Here is a 13,772-nt window from a genome sequence, read left to right on the forward strand (position 1 = left end):
CCCATAGCCCGAGACTGGGAGGATCGACGAAAACACCACCTGAGCTCCCAGACCCCTAAGCCCTGCTCCCAAATCCCTGTAGCGCCTCATGACCTGGCTGGGGGTGCTCCAAGCCATGTCATTGGTGCCCACGTGAATAATATTGTATTAATATTGTAGAATTAACATTGCAGCCAATACTAATATTGTGGGAAAAACTCTGGGCACCACTTTGATAATACAAGGGTTGGTGTATAATTTTATAGTTATTCACTTGGCCTCTATGAAATCTTTCATTGTTTCAAAACCCATGCATTTCTATGTGGCAAACTTAATTGTCAAGCATCATCATTGGCTTCAACATGGCAATTCTGTCTGAATTCTTTTTACCCAGTATTGTTATTACCCAGTATTGTTATATGTGGTGCTTAAGATAAGGTTACTATGTATAAATGAGATTAGAGAAAACAAATTTTCAGGCTTGTGTAGTGCCTCTTTTCTTGCAGGGCAGAGTAACTGGTTCAACTTACGCCTAAGCACATTGGAATCACTGAACAAAGTGAATCTAACATGGTAGAACCTGCAGAAGTATAGGGAGACTTTTAGAGAACCCTTTCTAAGAGGAAAAGGAGCAAGCAAGCTAACTTGCTTTGAGACGGAGTTTGATAAGCTTATGAAGATGATGTGACATTAATTGCTGTCAAATTTCTGGACTGTGGGGAGTCCCGCTGGCTGGATGACATGGCCCTGTGCACTAGATCACATCGGTGTGCAGTCAGGCTGGTGTGCAGAGTTGCTCTGGTCCTGTGGACCGACTCTACCCAGGATCCAGCCTGTGGACAATCCCCATTTCACTCCTTCAGTCTGGGGCTGCAAGGTTGCGTATGACGTTACAAGGGATCATAGAGCAAAGAGATTATCCTCGTTTTCTTCTCAGAATGCAGGATGATATTTTTGTCACTTTCAGAGATCCTACACCACTCTGCTCCTCCTCAATCTTTTAATATTGTATTAGTTTCCTCTCTATGTTCCTCATAAGTTTCTATCTGTGATGTTTCATTTATATTCTTCTTGCAATATCTTCTGGATACCTACCTTTGTGCTGTAGAATGGTGCAGTTATCTCCAGTGTCCTCTTTGCCACTGGAATGTAGGATGGACATATGCATTGTGCTTTCCCTTTCCACAGCGTGAGTTTTGGAAGGCCCTTATTAGGAAGGACTTATTTCTCTCAGTATATTAACTAAGGAATGCAATTCTGAAGCATGGTACAATAATTTAACAATATAATGCCACTATTGTAAAGACACTCAAGAAAGTATTTAGTGAACTCCTATCCTTGAAGAAAACTCAGACATATAAGATGCAAGTGTTAATACTTACCTTGTTTCCTTTTGTAGGATCGTCGCTTTAATGATGAAATTGACAAACTGACTGGATACAAGACAAAATCATTGTTGTGCACGCCCATTAGAAACAGTGATGGAGAAATTATTGGTGTTGCCCAAGCGATAAATAAGACGCCTGCAGGTGCCCCTTTTACAGATGATGATGAAAAAGTAAGGTTGTGTTTTATCTTGTATGCTTCATTTCCTTAGTATCTTCAGAGATATTCTCTGCAAATGTTATTTCACTATTACGGACCACTTATCTAATTATGTAAGATGAAACTCTATCATCTGTAATCAATTGACTTTTTTTGTCAGGGTGATAATATTATATTTTGATAGCTTGCAGGTTCCTAGTGTTCCTAGTGTAGGTTTTTTGAGTATTTATGCTGTCAGCTCAGTTAGTTTGTTGCTTTATCTATCTGGATGGGTTTTCTAATTGAGAATGTGTCTCCTCAACTCTTACATAAAGGTCTAGATAGAACTAATAAAATGTTGCCGTCCGAGCCTTGTGATAAAACAATTGTCACACACAGCAGTAAAGCTGTATTCTACCTGTTCCTTACTTCATGAAGTCAACCGTTAGTTTTCTATTATTGTTTTATTCATTAGCTATTATTAAAAAGAAGCATTGTTTAAAAGAGTTAGTATATGTGATATTTCACTTTCTTTATATTTCACTCAATAAAGACATGATATAGGAATAAAAATTCACATTCTATTATTTTTATTTATGCTTGATGTAATTACCACATTTGATCGTGTGCTGCCTCATATTGGTAACCTTCTGAAAGTAAAATAATAGAGGAGCCACAATTACTAATACAAAATGATTAAAAGAAAGTGTTTCAGAGTTTTGTGTGTTAAAAATTTATGATACAATATGCATAGCTTTTGCATTAGGACACATCTTTTTAGAGAATTTAATCTTAATAAGAGTTATTGCATTAAAAATCCATTTAAAGTGGGAGGGAATTTATTATTCATGATCTCTTTTATTTTACAGTAAACTAATTGTTTTTGACAGTCCTATGGCTGTGTCCTTATGAGACAATCTTTGCTAACCTTTCCCACTATTGGAATCATTGGTTCAGTCCCACTGATGGGAACCAGGGCCAGATTTATATCTCACTTGCTCATAAGCACAGAATCTTCAGCACCTCCTATCTGGATGTGGGAGGGAGGGGGGTGGTGCCCGGCTGGATGTGGAGCAGGAAGGAGGAGATGGCTCACGGGTGAGTGGGGATGGATCACTACTGCCTCCCAGCAGCAGGGCTGGGGCAGCGGTGGCAGCGTCACCCTTCTGTGGTGGGGAAGGGGAGCTAGTGGGTGGTGGCAGCTGCTGCCGCCTCTGGTACATTGGCACCCCTAGGCATGTGCCTGCTTTGTCTTACAGGCTGTCCAGCTCTGATGGAAGCATTAGTGCAGATGTGATTATAGGTGGGAGTTACTTTTTTAAAGCAGTGGGTGTCAACCCTTTTGACAAGCATATCACATATTAGCCCCATAGTCTCCATGAGTGCCACTCCGATCCCTTTCCCTGTCTGATCTTCTGTTTGCTTTCTGCTCCCTGCCTGGTTTCGTGCCTATTCTACTGCTCTGCTTTTTGCTCCCTGACCTATCTGCTGCTATGCTACCTGCTTTTTCCCTGATCTGCTATGTGTTGCATACAGAGGCTGCCCATTTATGATGTCTGCAGTATATCTACATGTCTAGTATACTCTGCATCACATATCTAATGCTAAATACTGATATTTCTTCATGGAATGTTCTCCATAGATTTCTGATTTGGGATTTTGATGCACTCAAGGTTGTTTAAAAATTAATAATGTAGAAAGAGTCCTATGCCCTGATATGTAAACCAATATGTATCCACCAAAAACTTATATCATTAGTTCCTGTTTTTCTCTCTGTCAGGAATGCATATATATCATATTCTAAAAGAAAATAAGATATAATATGGGCATATACCAACATTGTGTATGTGCGTGTATAATCATATTTTTTAGAACATGATATATATGCATAAACAAATTTAACATTGCCTGTAAAATGTATAGTCCATATTACAAGAAAACAATTTACCTGGATATGTATTTAACATATCATATATTATTTCTCTTAGAACATGGCATATGCATTGCATGTGTGGCTGTATATAAACAGTTATACACACAAACCTGCTTTTATGGTCTGTGATGCTTCACTCTACAGCTTTTCATTATATTCTCAGAGCACTTTTATAATTGTGAGCTAAAATTATGTGTATTGCCAGGTGCACCTACACTGAAGTCATTTGACACCTTATTGTGTGTCTTTTTGAGAACTTGGTGAATGTGTCTTGTAGTAGAATCCAGCTTCTCTGATATCATTATCTTCAGAACTGACAGTTCTTTGACTACAGGTCTGCCTTTGAACACCACTCTATGGCACATCTTTTCTTAGACAGCTTTCAGACTTTGAAATGTTCTATTTTTTATGTGAGCCATGTTTAGGTAGTTACTTTTATACTACAACTGTCATTTTCCATGCCTACCCCTCAGTTTGCACTGGGTTCCACACCCTGGCTAGAGTATATTATCTTGCATTGTGGAATCTAAGAGGGTCTTAAAGTTGTACACCTGTATACTTACATGTTAGGAGTTCTGGGTTTTTTTAACCACTCAAGAAAAAGCCCCATTCAGCATTATGGGGGTGTCTCAAAGCAAATGTGTACTGAATATCCTAAATGTTCAGTTGTAGTTCAGATAAGATTTTAACGTTAAGAAGTGAGGCAGTGAATAATAATGTACCTTCCTTCACACACAGATGTGTGTACAAACAGACTATAGTATGAATATTGACTCTATATACATGACTCACACATTTTTAGTCACCAATTATACATTTTAGTCAGACATTGAGGTTAACTAAAATAGTGAAGTGCATGTTGTGTGGATTCAAGATAGAAGAGACAAAGATGAACCTTGTCTTGTCTTGTCTTTAACCCCTTAAATGCCAAGTATTATTCTAATGAAAATTAAATCCACCATTACACAATTTCTCCCGCTTATCTCCCCAGAGATGTTGTGTGTAACCCCAGGGGTACGCATACCACAGTTTGGGAACCTAATCTAGTCCAACCTCCTGCTTCCAGGAGTTTGTAACTATTACTTCTGGTTTTCCCCAAGGATGCCTTGGTGAACAGTTGTTCACCGAGCCCCTGATGTACGCCCCTGATGTAGCAATAAGCCACTCTCAAGTCCCCTCTCAACCTTCTCTTTTTCAGGCTGAAGAGTCCCAGGTCCCTCAGTCTTTCCTTGCATGGATTTGCCATGCAAATCTCTGATCACATGGGTGGCCCCTCTCTGGACTGTCCCGAGCTTAACCACGTCCTTGTTGAAGTGTGGTGCCCAGTGCTGAACTCAGTACTCCAGCTGCAGTCTCTCCAATGCCAAGTAAAGTGGAAGAATCACTTCCCTAGTTTTGCTGGAGATGCGTTGATTGATGCATGCCAGGGGATTATTTGCCCTGTTGGCTACAGCATCCCACTGCTGACTCATATTCATACTGTGGTCTATTATTACCCTCAGGTCCCTTTCATTTATGGTGCTGGTTAGTTTGGTGTTGCCAAGCTTGTAGGGGTGTGTGTGGGTGGGGTGGGGTGGAGCATTTTAGATTTCTCGACATGTAATTTCATCTGATTCTGATCCATCCTGCTGGTCTGTCCAGGTCCACCTGTATCTGCAGCTTATCTTCAAGCATGAGCACACTCCCCTATAATTTGGTGTCATCCGTGAACTTGGCCACTGAACTCTTTACCCACACATCTAAATCATTGATAAAGATGTTGAAAAGCATCTATGTATAATTTAGACCAAGCACTTTGCAAGCTGTGATGTGCTACTGTGCAGTATTATTAGGCAGAGTCTCTTGTAGACGTGCCCTCTGATTCAATGGGTATCTTTTGGAAAGAAGCATCTTCAATTAATGGTAATGTTTTGCTTATTGTTATGGAAAGGTTCTCCTTAAATAGAGACTGGTGCATAAAATTTTCTCCTTCAGAGAAATACACAAGAATTGCCATCTTTAAAAATGCCCACTCTCTATCAGTGTTCTTAGTGTTCACTGCTTACAGTGTGTACAAAAGAAACCAAGCTTACTGTAGAGAATACAACACCTCCTTATGCTTTTGGAGTGAGATAAAAACTGCAAGAAAGAGGAATATGCAGGGACGGAGAGGCAAGAAAGAAGCAGTGGTTGTGTGTGATGGGAATTGTGGACTGGAAGAGGGAGTTAAAGGGGCAGGCAAATAAGAGAAGCAGAAGAGAAAAGTTGGCATAACAGACGGGGAGGGTAAAAGTGAGAGCAAAGATTGAGAAAACAGGAGTGTGCATTGCAAAAAGAAGCTTATGAATGAGCATGGGGGGAAACAAAATGAAGAGTCAGAGAGAGTTGATGGCAGGTTAGTGACTGAAGAGAAGTAGAATACCAGCTCACCCAACTCAGGTATTAGGATAGGGCTAAGTTGGGTCTGATCAAAGCTGATATTGGGAAGGCTCAATTTGTGTGTGTGTGAGGGGGGGAGTTAATCAGGATTCACTCCCACAGTATGCAGACATATAGTAAGAGGCAGACCTTGCTCTGAAGAGCTAACCATGCAAAAGTTTGGAATATTTTATAACTGGTAATTTATACTATAAAATATATTTTTACATTACTATACAATGACTATAAAAGCACAAGTTTATACTCACTGACTAATAAGGTCTCTTAATAAAATTCCTGGCTCTGTGGTTCATCTCCAAAATAGAGAATGATTTTTCCAAAACAGAGAAATACATGGCATCAGTGAAATGAGTTAGACAACTGAAACTAAATCCATGTTTGATCTGGTGTAAAATGCTGCATAAATTTAGCATGTTTTCTAATAAGTGTGAGTGAGAAGTATACTGTGAATATCCTTTTTTGTCAGTATTATGTGCTTTTTATTTATTAGTAATAAATGTAAAACTTTTAATAAATCAAAAACAGTGAACAACAATAAAATGTTGCTGGAAAAAGTGAGTTGTTACAAGAATTACTGTTTGGTAATAATAATATGTACCTTAATATAAATAATGGTTTTTAATAGAATTGGAGACGTATTGATTTGGCGTATACTGCAAGTAATTCAAAAATGATTGCCTTTCTAAGGTTTCATTATGTGATGGAATCCTTTGGCAGGTGAGAAGGGAAAATCCTTGCCAACTGAAACTAATAACTAGGTACATATTGATGCTGAGAGAGATGAGGGGTTATTGTTTCTGCAGTTGATATAAGCTGTGAGATGTCTTAATACAGAGACAGGGAAGAATAGATATTTCTCTGTATTTCTGGGAGTCATGCTGCTATGGTACCTTCCTGGTAGCAGATGGAGACTTCTCAATATATAGGCCAGTGATTCTCAATCATGACGCCACAGCACCCTGTAGTGCCGTGAGATCCTTCTAAGAGTATTGTGGGGTGCCACACAGTCTTAGCATTGTTAGGTGTGCAAACACCTACACAAGATTCACAAACTAAACCCAAAGATTTCAACAAGGAATCCACAAACTGAGAGAGGCAATGCACCATCAATTTGTGTATAAGAAGCTGTCTTATCCAAATCGCACTTGTTTCCATCTCTAGCAGGTTGAATTATTCATTTTGCTTTATTTGTTGTAAATGTGTTCTACTTGTATTTTCTAGTCTGGTGCTTACATTAACTGACTAAACTGAGCTTGTAGTCTTTGTTCAAACCAAGTTGTTTGAAACCTGTTTAAAAGGTGAGACTAGGATTTGGATTATCAAAATTCAGTAAGATGAAAGAATGAAGAATAGATTAGGTTATTAGTAATAAACTTCTGTCGTAGAACTTCTGTCCTAACAGTAGCCAGGACCCTCTGAGCATGGTGGCACACCCCCTACAAAAAGGTGCTGCTGACACTGTTGGTGCCTGCGGGTGGTTACTGGTTGCCACTCGACACACTCCCTGCCCACCACCAGTTAGACATTTTCAAACTATTTTAGAGGCAGCATGTGTGTTTTTAGACTTCTTTCTTTTATAAATAACAGTTTACACTTGGCTGTTCCTTACCCCAGGAATTTTTAATTAAGATATAATTTTTAAAACTTAAAATGATAACCACATAGAAATGTTAATTACAGTAAATATGTATAATTTAGATCTACTACTGGTTTGACTTTCTTTACAACATGAGGGAGATGACATGGACAAAAGTGGCATTTCTGTCTATGTCAGCAACACGAGATATGGCCAGAAAAAATCATTCCAGCACTGCACTGAAAACAGTATTTCCCTCATGTAGAAATTGTATAGTGCATGAACATGGACGTGAAGATGAATGATGCCAGTGTCTTGGGTTTTAACTTTACCTGTCATATAATAGGATACTGAAGGTAAAGTAAGAGCAAATTGTCTTTCCCAGTTGCTAATTTCATAGTTGCTACTGTCATGAACACATTGTTATTCTAAATCAGTTTGTCAGAATTATGTCAGGATTACATTAAAAGTCCTGTAGTCTAAGGAAAAGTGAGAACATACCTGGGACTATCCCTAACTAGTGCCATTTCATAGCATTCAGATTCAGCGGAGCCTAGCATTTTCTGTGGTAGATGTCTTGTTTAGGTGTTTTCCCCCAAAACTGCTATGCTGTCAGGTTTTTTCAGTCAATGCTTACTTAAAATGTATTACAAATTGTAATGTACTACAAACTCTGGGAAGCCACAGAGTATATTACATGAGAGTTTGTAGAACATCTTGCAGCGTTTAACAGGCAAGCTTTGTGATAGTGTTAATAAAGGTATGGACACTTGTTAAAGCTGAGGAAGACAGCAAGGAAGTACTTTCCAAAATTTAGATAGACATTTCTGAGTGAACAGGGCAAGGGGCATACATTCAAGAAGCCCGAGCCTGAATTCATTCAATCTTTGCAGGTTAGTCTGACCTGCAAACTTTGAACCTATTTGCAAGTGGACAGACACCTACTTTTGAGTCAGGAAATCCAGGTACATGCCTTCAGTGGCTTAGGCTAGAATCTGGGGTGTGCTAGACCAAGCCCTCCCTTCCCTTTACGGTGCTGAACTCGGGGTGGGGGATTAATTCCAAAAAGCCCTAAGTGGACACTGTTCTGTCTGCCTTTGTTTCAGTGAAATTGGAGACACACACACATAGACACCCCTCAGCATTAGCTACCATAGGGGTGGTGTGACCATGCATGGGGTCCCTGGTGTGGGAGAGGGGAGAATCTCTGTTTGAGCAGCAAGTGTTAGAGGTGGGGGGGGGGAGGTCAGGGAGAAGCCAGGCAGATGTTGCTGTGACTGGAGTCTCTACCTCCTTCTCAGCCAGCTGGAGCTCCAGCTAGGGAGAAGGGGGGTAGGGCCAGCCCCAGGAGCAATACACAGGGGGTGTACGCGGGTGCACATGCACCCTCTGAGCATGGTGGCACACCCCCTACAAAAAGGTGCTGCTGACACTGTTGGTGCCTGCGGGTGGTTACTGGTTGCCACTCAACACATTCCCTGCCCACCACCAGGAGGAACCGCTGCCAAAAACAATCAAGATATTGATGAATTTGGTTCATTTGCATACTAGAATCAGTTAACTTTGATAATAGCACTGATAGTGCCGGCGGTGCCTGCAGGAGCTCCCGCTTACCACCACCACACTTCTGCTGCTCCCACCCCACTCCTGGCACCACTGTGCCATTTCAACTGCTTGGGGCACATATTGTTCATGGCCAGCCCTGGTCTCTGAAGTGGACAGCCCAGCCTAGGGCTGAAAAGCATTCTGGGATGCCAGGGGACTCTGATTTAATTTAAACCAGGAAGGGGTCTGGGACACAAATTCTATAAACCAGGTTGACCCAAACCAGTTAAGTCTGATACTACATTCAAACAGGTTTATCTTAAACCAGTTTTGGCCATTTTGAAACTGGTTTATGTGTATCATTTAAACCATTTTTTGTGTAACTTCTCTTCCTAGCCCAAGTGTTCAGGTTCTGAGTGTTGAAGTTCAAAAGGTTGGTGTGCTCACCTGGCTTCAAATATCTGTTCCCGCACTGCCTTGGCATGGGTGCCTGGTGGTGGGCATGGTGAGGCTTCATGCAACCACTGAGGGGGAGCTTGATCACCCTGGAGAAGACCCGCAAACTCATCTGCCACAACTTTGAGTGTATATCTTCAGTGGTGGGGTCTCCTGTCAAAGGTCCCTCATGGTCGGTGGCTCCTCCTGGCGGATATTCGTGGGGCTCCACCTCCCCTACACCTCTTCCTTACGCCAAACTTGGGTGGGCCACTTGATCTTGGTATGGCTGATCCTCCGGTCTTGATGATCTGTGTTCTTCACGCCCTTGCTGGTATCAATTATTAACCTTGTTTTTCTTGCTGCAGTGTACACGTCTGCTGGGTTTCACCCCTCTTGGTTACCTCTCCTGCTGTATGCCAGCTACTCGTCAAATCTTGGGAGCATCCCCTGTGTTCGGGTCTCAATCTGACCCTCTCGATGTGGGCTTAACAACTAAATAGCAGAACAAAACAAAACCATAAGAAACAACACACAAAATACACACAGGCAGGAGGAAACGAAAGAGAAAAAGGACTTAAAAGAGGGCAGATAGGAAAGAAGAGATCAGGCTAAACAGCCCTTGCTCTCTCCCCACCCTGAAGCCTGTGCCTGATTGCGTCCCCTGATGCTGCTCCGCTGTCTGTCTTTGTTGAGAGCATCCTCCATTTCTTCCCTGGTCAGCCCCTCTCCTATGCTTTGGAGTTGTGGGATCTCAGTGTGGAGAGCCTCTGTGGTCTCCCGCATTCCTATGGCTCTCCCTGGAACCAGATCTTCCCCCATATGCTGGTGTTGCCTGTGACCAGCGTGGGGTCATGTTGCATTCATTGCCGCCTGAGGAGCCTCTTCCCAAATGGGATCTTCCTTTGCACGCCAGCGCTGACTCCTGCCAGCGTGGAGAGCTTCTGCAGCCTCTGCTACCTTTCCCTTTCTCCCCCTTCTCCCCACGTGTTCGCTTTTATCCCAGCCAGGCGGTGATCACTCCTGAAGTCACGAACTGGCCCCAGCTGTAGATAAGCACGGCTGGTGAACCGCACGGGCTTCTCTCGTCACGTGGCTTGCATCTGGAGTCCTGTAGCAGGTAAGTAACTTCTGATTTTGGGGTCTTTCTTTTTAGAGTGTGTGGCCCCCGTCCCGGGTCCCCCTGTGGGGAGGGTTTCTAGTTCCCCTGTGGTTGTACCCCTGGGACAGATGGTATGCTGGCTGGTTCTTAAAATTTGGTTTATCCATTATCAATGTTAACTGATTCTAGTATGCAAATGAACCAAATTCATCAATATCTTGATTGTTTTTGGCAGCAGTTTCAGAAAGTATTAAAAAATGAAAGTATATAACATTTAAGGTGTGTTATTTCCTTCTGTGTCTGTTGTTTCTACTCCCAGAATTACACAAAGCAATTAAGAAACAGTCTGTTTTTTTCAAAATCAGAAGACTAACTTGTATAATAAAAAGACACTTGGGAACACTAGTAAAAAGAATTATATTTTCGATTAGAATTAAGTAGATATTAGCATTTTAGGAAGTTGTTAACAGAAAATGATATATTCAACATTTGTGGAATTTTTAATGCCCCTTAACTGTAACTAGGTTTATATTTTGCATTATGTAGAATTGTGGAATGGTAGGTTTCACATTTTCAAAAGTATTTTCTATTTTTTAAGGAATATATTCAGTTTCCTATTTTCTGTAGACTCAATGCAGCTGCAATAAAAGTATTAATAATGAGTCTGAGTGAATTTTCCATACACACTGGATATTTTTCACTATGCAGTAAATTTCTTCCTGCTAAGGCCCACAGATCTGTCAAAATGGATTCTTCGGCCTGCTTGCAGCTTGGGGGCAGAACCAGACCTGTCAGTGCCACACATTCACTTGACTCAGCCAGGCCTCTTGGCTTCAGAGCTTTTCTTCTTTAAAATAAGTTAAAAAATAGGATGCTTTATTTGGTTTTGGTAGCATATTTTATTACATTTTTTCCAAAGTTGTAGGCGTTATGTTATGTGTACTTAATATAACTGCAGCAGTGTTTTGGTCCATGTGTATTCTTTAGTACATTCTTGCCCTAAAATTAACTTGATTTTCTAAAGACCCCCATCCCCCCATAATTTTACTCAGTCCAGTTTCCCTCCCATTTAGATTTCCAAACAGTCCTTATTTGTGTACCCTTTTGCCCCTTTCCTAAAATGTTGAGATTAACCCTAACCCCCAGAGGGAGAAGAATATTTAACTCTTCCACATCTGAGTCGAGAACTCTTTCCTGGGAGGTTTCTGACTCCTACGCTATATGGTAGTTTGTTGGATACTGTTTTTTGGAGGGAGTTGTGTAGAGCCATATTTCATGCCTCTCTCCTGTTTCTTCCCATGTTGCACTATATTTAAACCCTCCCCCATTTCCTTACTCTTTTGCTTTTAACCCTAGAATGTGTTTTTACTTTCCCATTTTCCTAATTATTTTGGTTCCCAACACTGCCATTTTTTTTTTCTTCCCCCTGTGATAGTCCCCCTTCCTTTTTTCCTTTTCATCTCCCTTATACTATCATTCAGTCCTACTCAAATCCTCTTGAATAAATCTCTTGGTTTTGTACTTCTCCCAGTCTCCTGGTTTTTGTAACCTTGGTATCTTCTTACTCTTGGGTTTAACAGTTTTCCAATCTGTATTATGATGTTGCTTCATGCTCAACATGTCAGTCTCAGGCTGAGATTCCAGAGTGCTTTCCAGTAAGTTTAATTTCTCGAAGATCTTAAGACCTTTTTTCTTCTTTATGATCTACTGCTGTTGTTGATGTGTAAAGATAAGGTTAAAAGGAAAGCCCCATCTGTATCTTATATTTTCTTCTCTGACAGATTCTGTAATTTCAGTCAGTTCCTTCCTTCTCCTTAATGTTGCCTGTTAAAAGAGGACTTGAAACATTTGTATTTTATATCCTCCCAGAGTACCTTCAGAATCTGCTGCTTTTGTTCAAAACAGAGAAAAGGTAGTATCATGTCTCTTCAACTGACTGAATGCGGGGAGTGCAAATAACTCTCTGTGCTTTACCTGCAAGGACTGTTGCCTTTTTCCGGCAGTAAATATATAAATATGTAAATATTAAATATTTATATCTAAACATTATTATACATTCTTTAAATATTCTGTTGGATCTCCCTTCTCCACACCTTCTAGGAGACATCTTATGCTAATTTTCTTCTCTCAAGAATGTCTATAATCTCAGTTTTCTCTGCACGCTCCTTTTCAATTTTTCAACCATCTTTATTTTATTTTGCAGATTTCTTGCTGATTGCAGGTTTTCCTCCACTTCTGTCTCTAGGTTTGTGACCCTGCCCCTTACTTTCTCTTATTGTTGTTTTGATTTTTATCACACTGTGCCTCTGTAAAGGATTGTAAAGCTCTGATTTCTGAGATTAACTCATCCAACTCCTCTCTGGTCAAAGGTACTGTTGTGTCTTCTTTTCCCTGCTTATTCCGTTTCCCCCTGTAGCAGCCATCTTTGATTCTACAGACTCTGTGAGCTGTTTTGAATGAAGCTCTCCCAGCAGGTTTTTTTTCAGGGAAGTAGCTTTGGAGCTGGAAGGCTTATGGTACAGCAGGTATCTCACGCTTAGTTAAATTGGAAGCCTCAACCTCTCTAGTCTTGGCATCCTCCTAGCCTTGAAAGGAGTAATGCATCTGCAGGGGAATTGTTCAGAATCACGAGTTTGAGCTAATTCCTGCTTGACTTAAGTAGTTTCATTGACTGCAATGATATTAATCATGGCAGGATTAGGTTGTTTATGCTCTGAACATGGTTTCATGAAACATTGCATATTTAGCTTACTGGCCTCTATGCAACTGATTGTATTAATTGTGATTCTCATAAGTGACGGACACTGTCTCTTCAGTACTGTGGGCTACACTAGTGACAAGAGTTGCAGATAGTTTTTACTTTTTCTGCTTTTTTCTGCAAATCATTGCAGAGATGCTCATTTAAGGGGCCTTTTCACCCACAGAGAGGTATGGTAGAAAAACAATTCTGACTAGTTCTTTAATATATGGAAGTACTAATCTGGGAAAGGAAAAATGCAGATTGGGAAAAAAAATGATTGGCTACCATTTGTCTGACACCTTGAAAAAAGAAAGCCAGCCAATCAATCTGTACTGGTTGTCCAAAAATGTGTCACCCAAATGCCATTATGGTGGACTGTCTAGATAAATAGGAAGGACATGCTGCGGCTAGTAAAGCAACCAAAATGCTGGTGTGCATCCATAGATGCTTCTCGAGCAAATCCCGGGACGTCATTCTCCCCTTGTACTCGGCCTTGGTGAGGCCGCAGCTGGAGTACTGC

At 40.9% G+C, this 13,772-nt stretch overlaps 1 protein-coding gene across 1 annotated transcript in view; it reads left to right on the top strand.

Annotated features, from left to right (window-relative positions):
- PDE11A (phosphodiesterase 11A) overlaps nt 1-13,772 on the top strand; it is a 254,387-nt gene that overhangs the window by 47,027 nt on the left and 193,588 nt on the right. The window contains exon 2 of the mRNA XM_019554498.1: nt 1,379-1,537. Within this exon, the coding sequence (XP_019410043.1) occupies nt 1,379-1,537 (159 nt within the window). The remainder of the gene's footprint in view (nt 1-1,378; nt 1,538-13,772) is intronic.

Source organism: Crocodylus porosus, unplaced genomic scaffold (assembly GCF_001723895.1).
Source record: "Crocodylus porosus isolate Cpor-Errol unplaced genomic scaffold, CroPor_comp1, whole genome shotgun sequence".
NCBI lineage: Eukaryota > Metazoa > Chordata > Crocodylia > Crocodylidae > Crocodylus > Crocodylus porosus.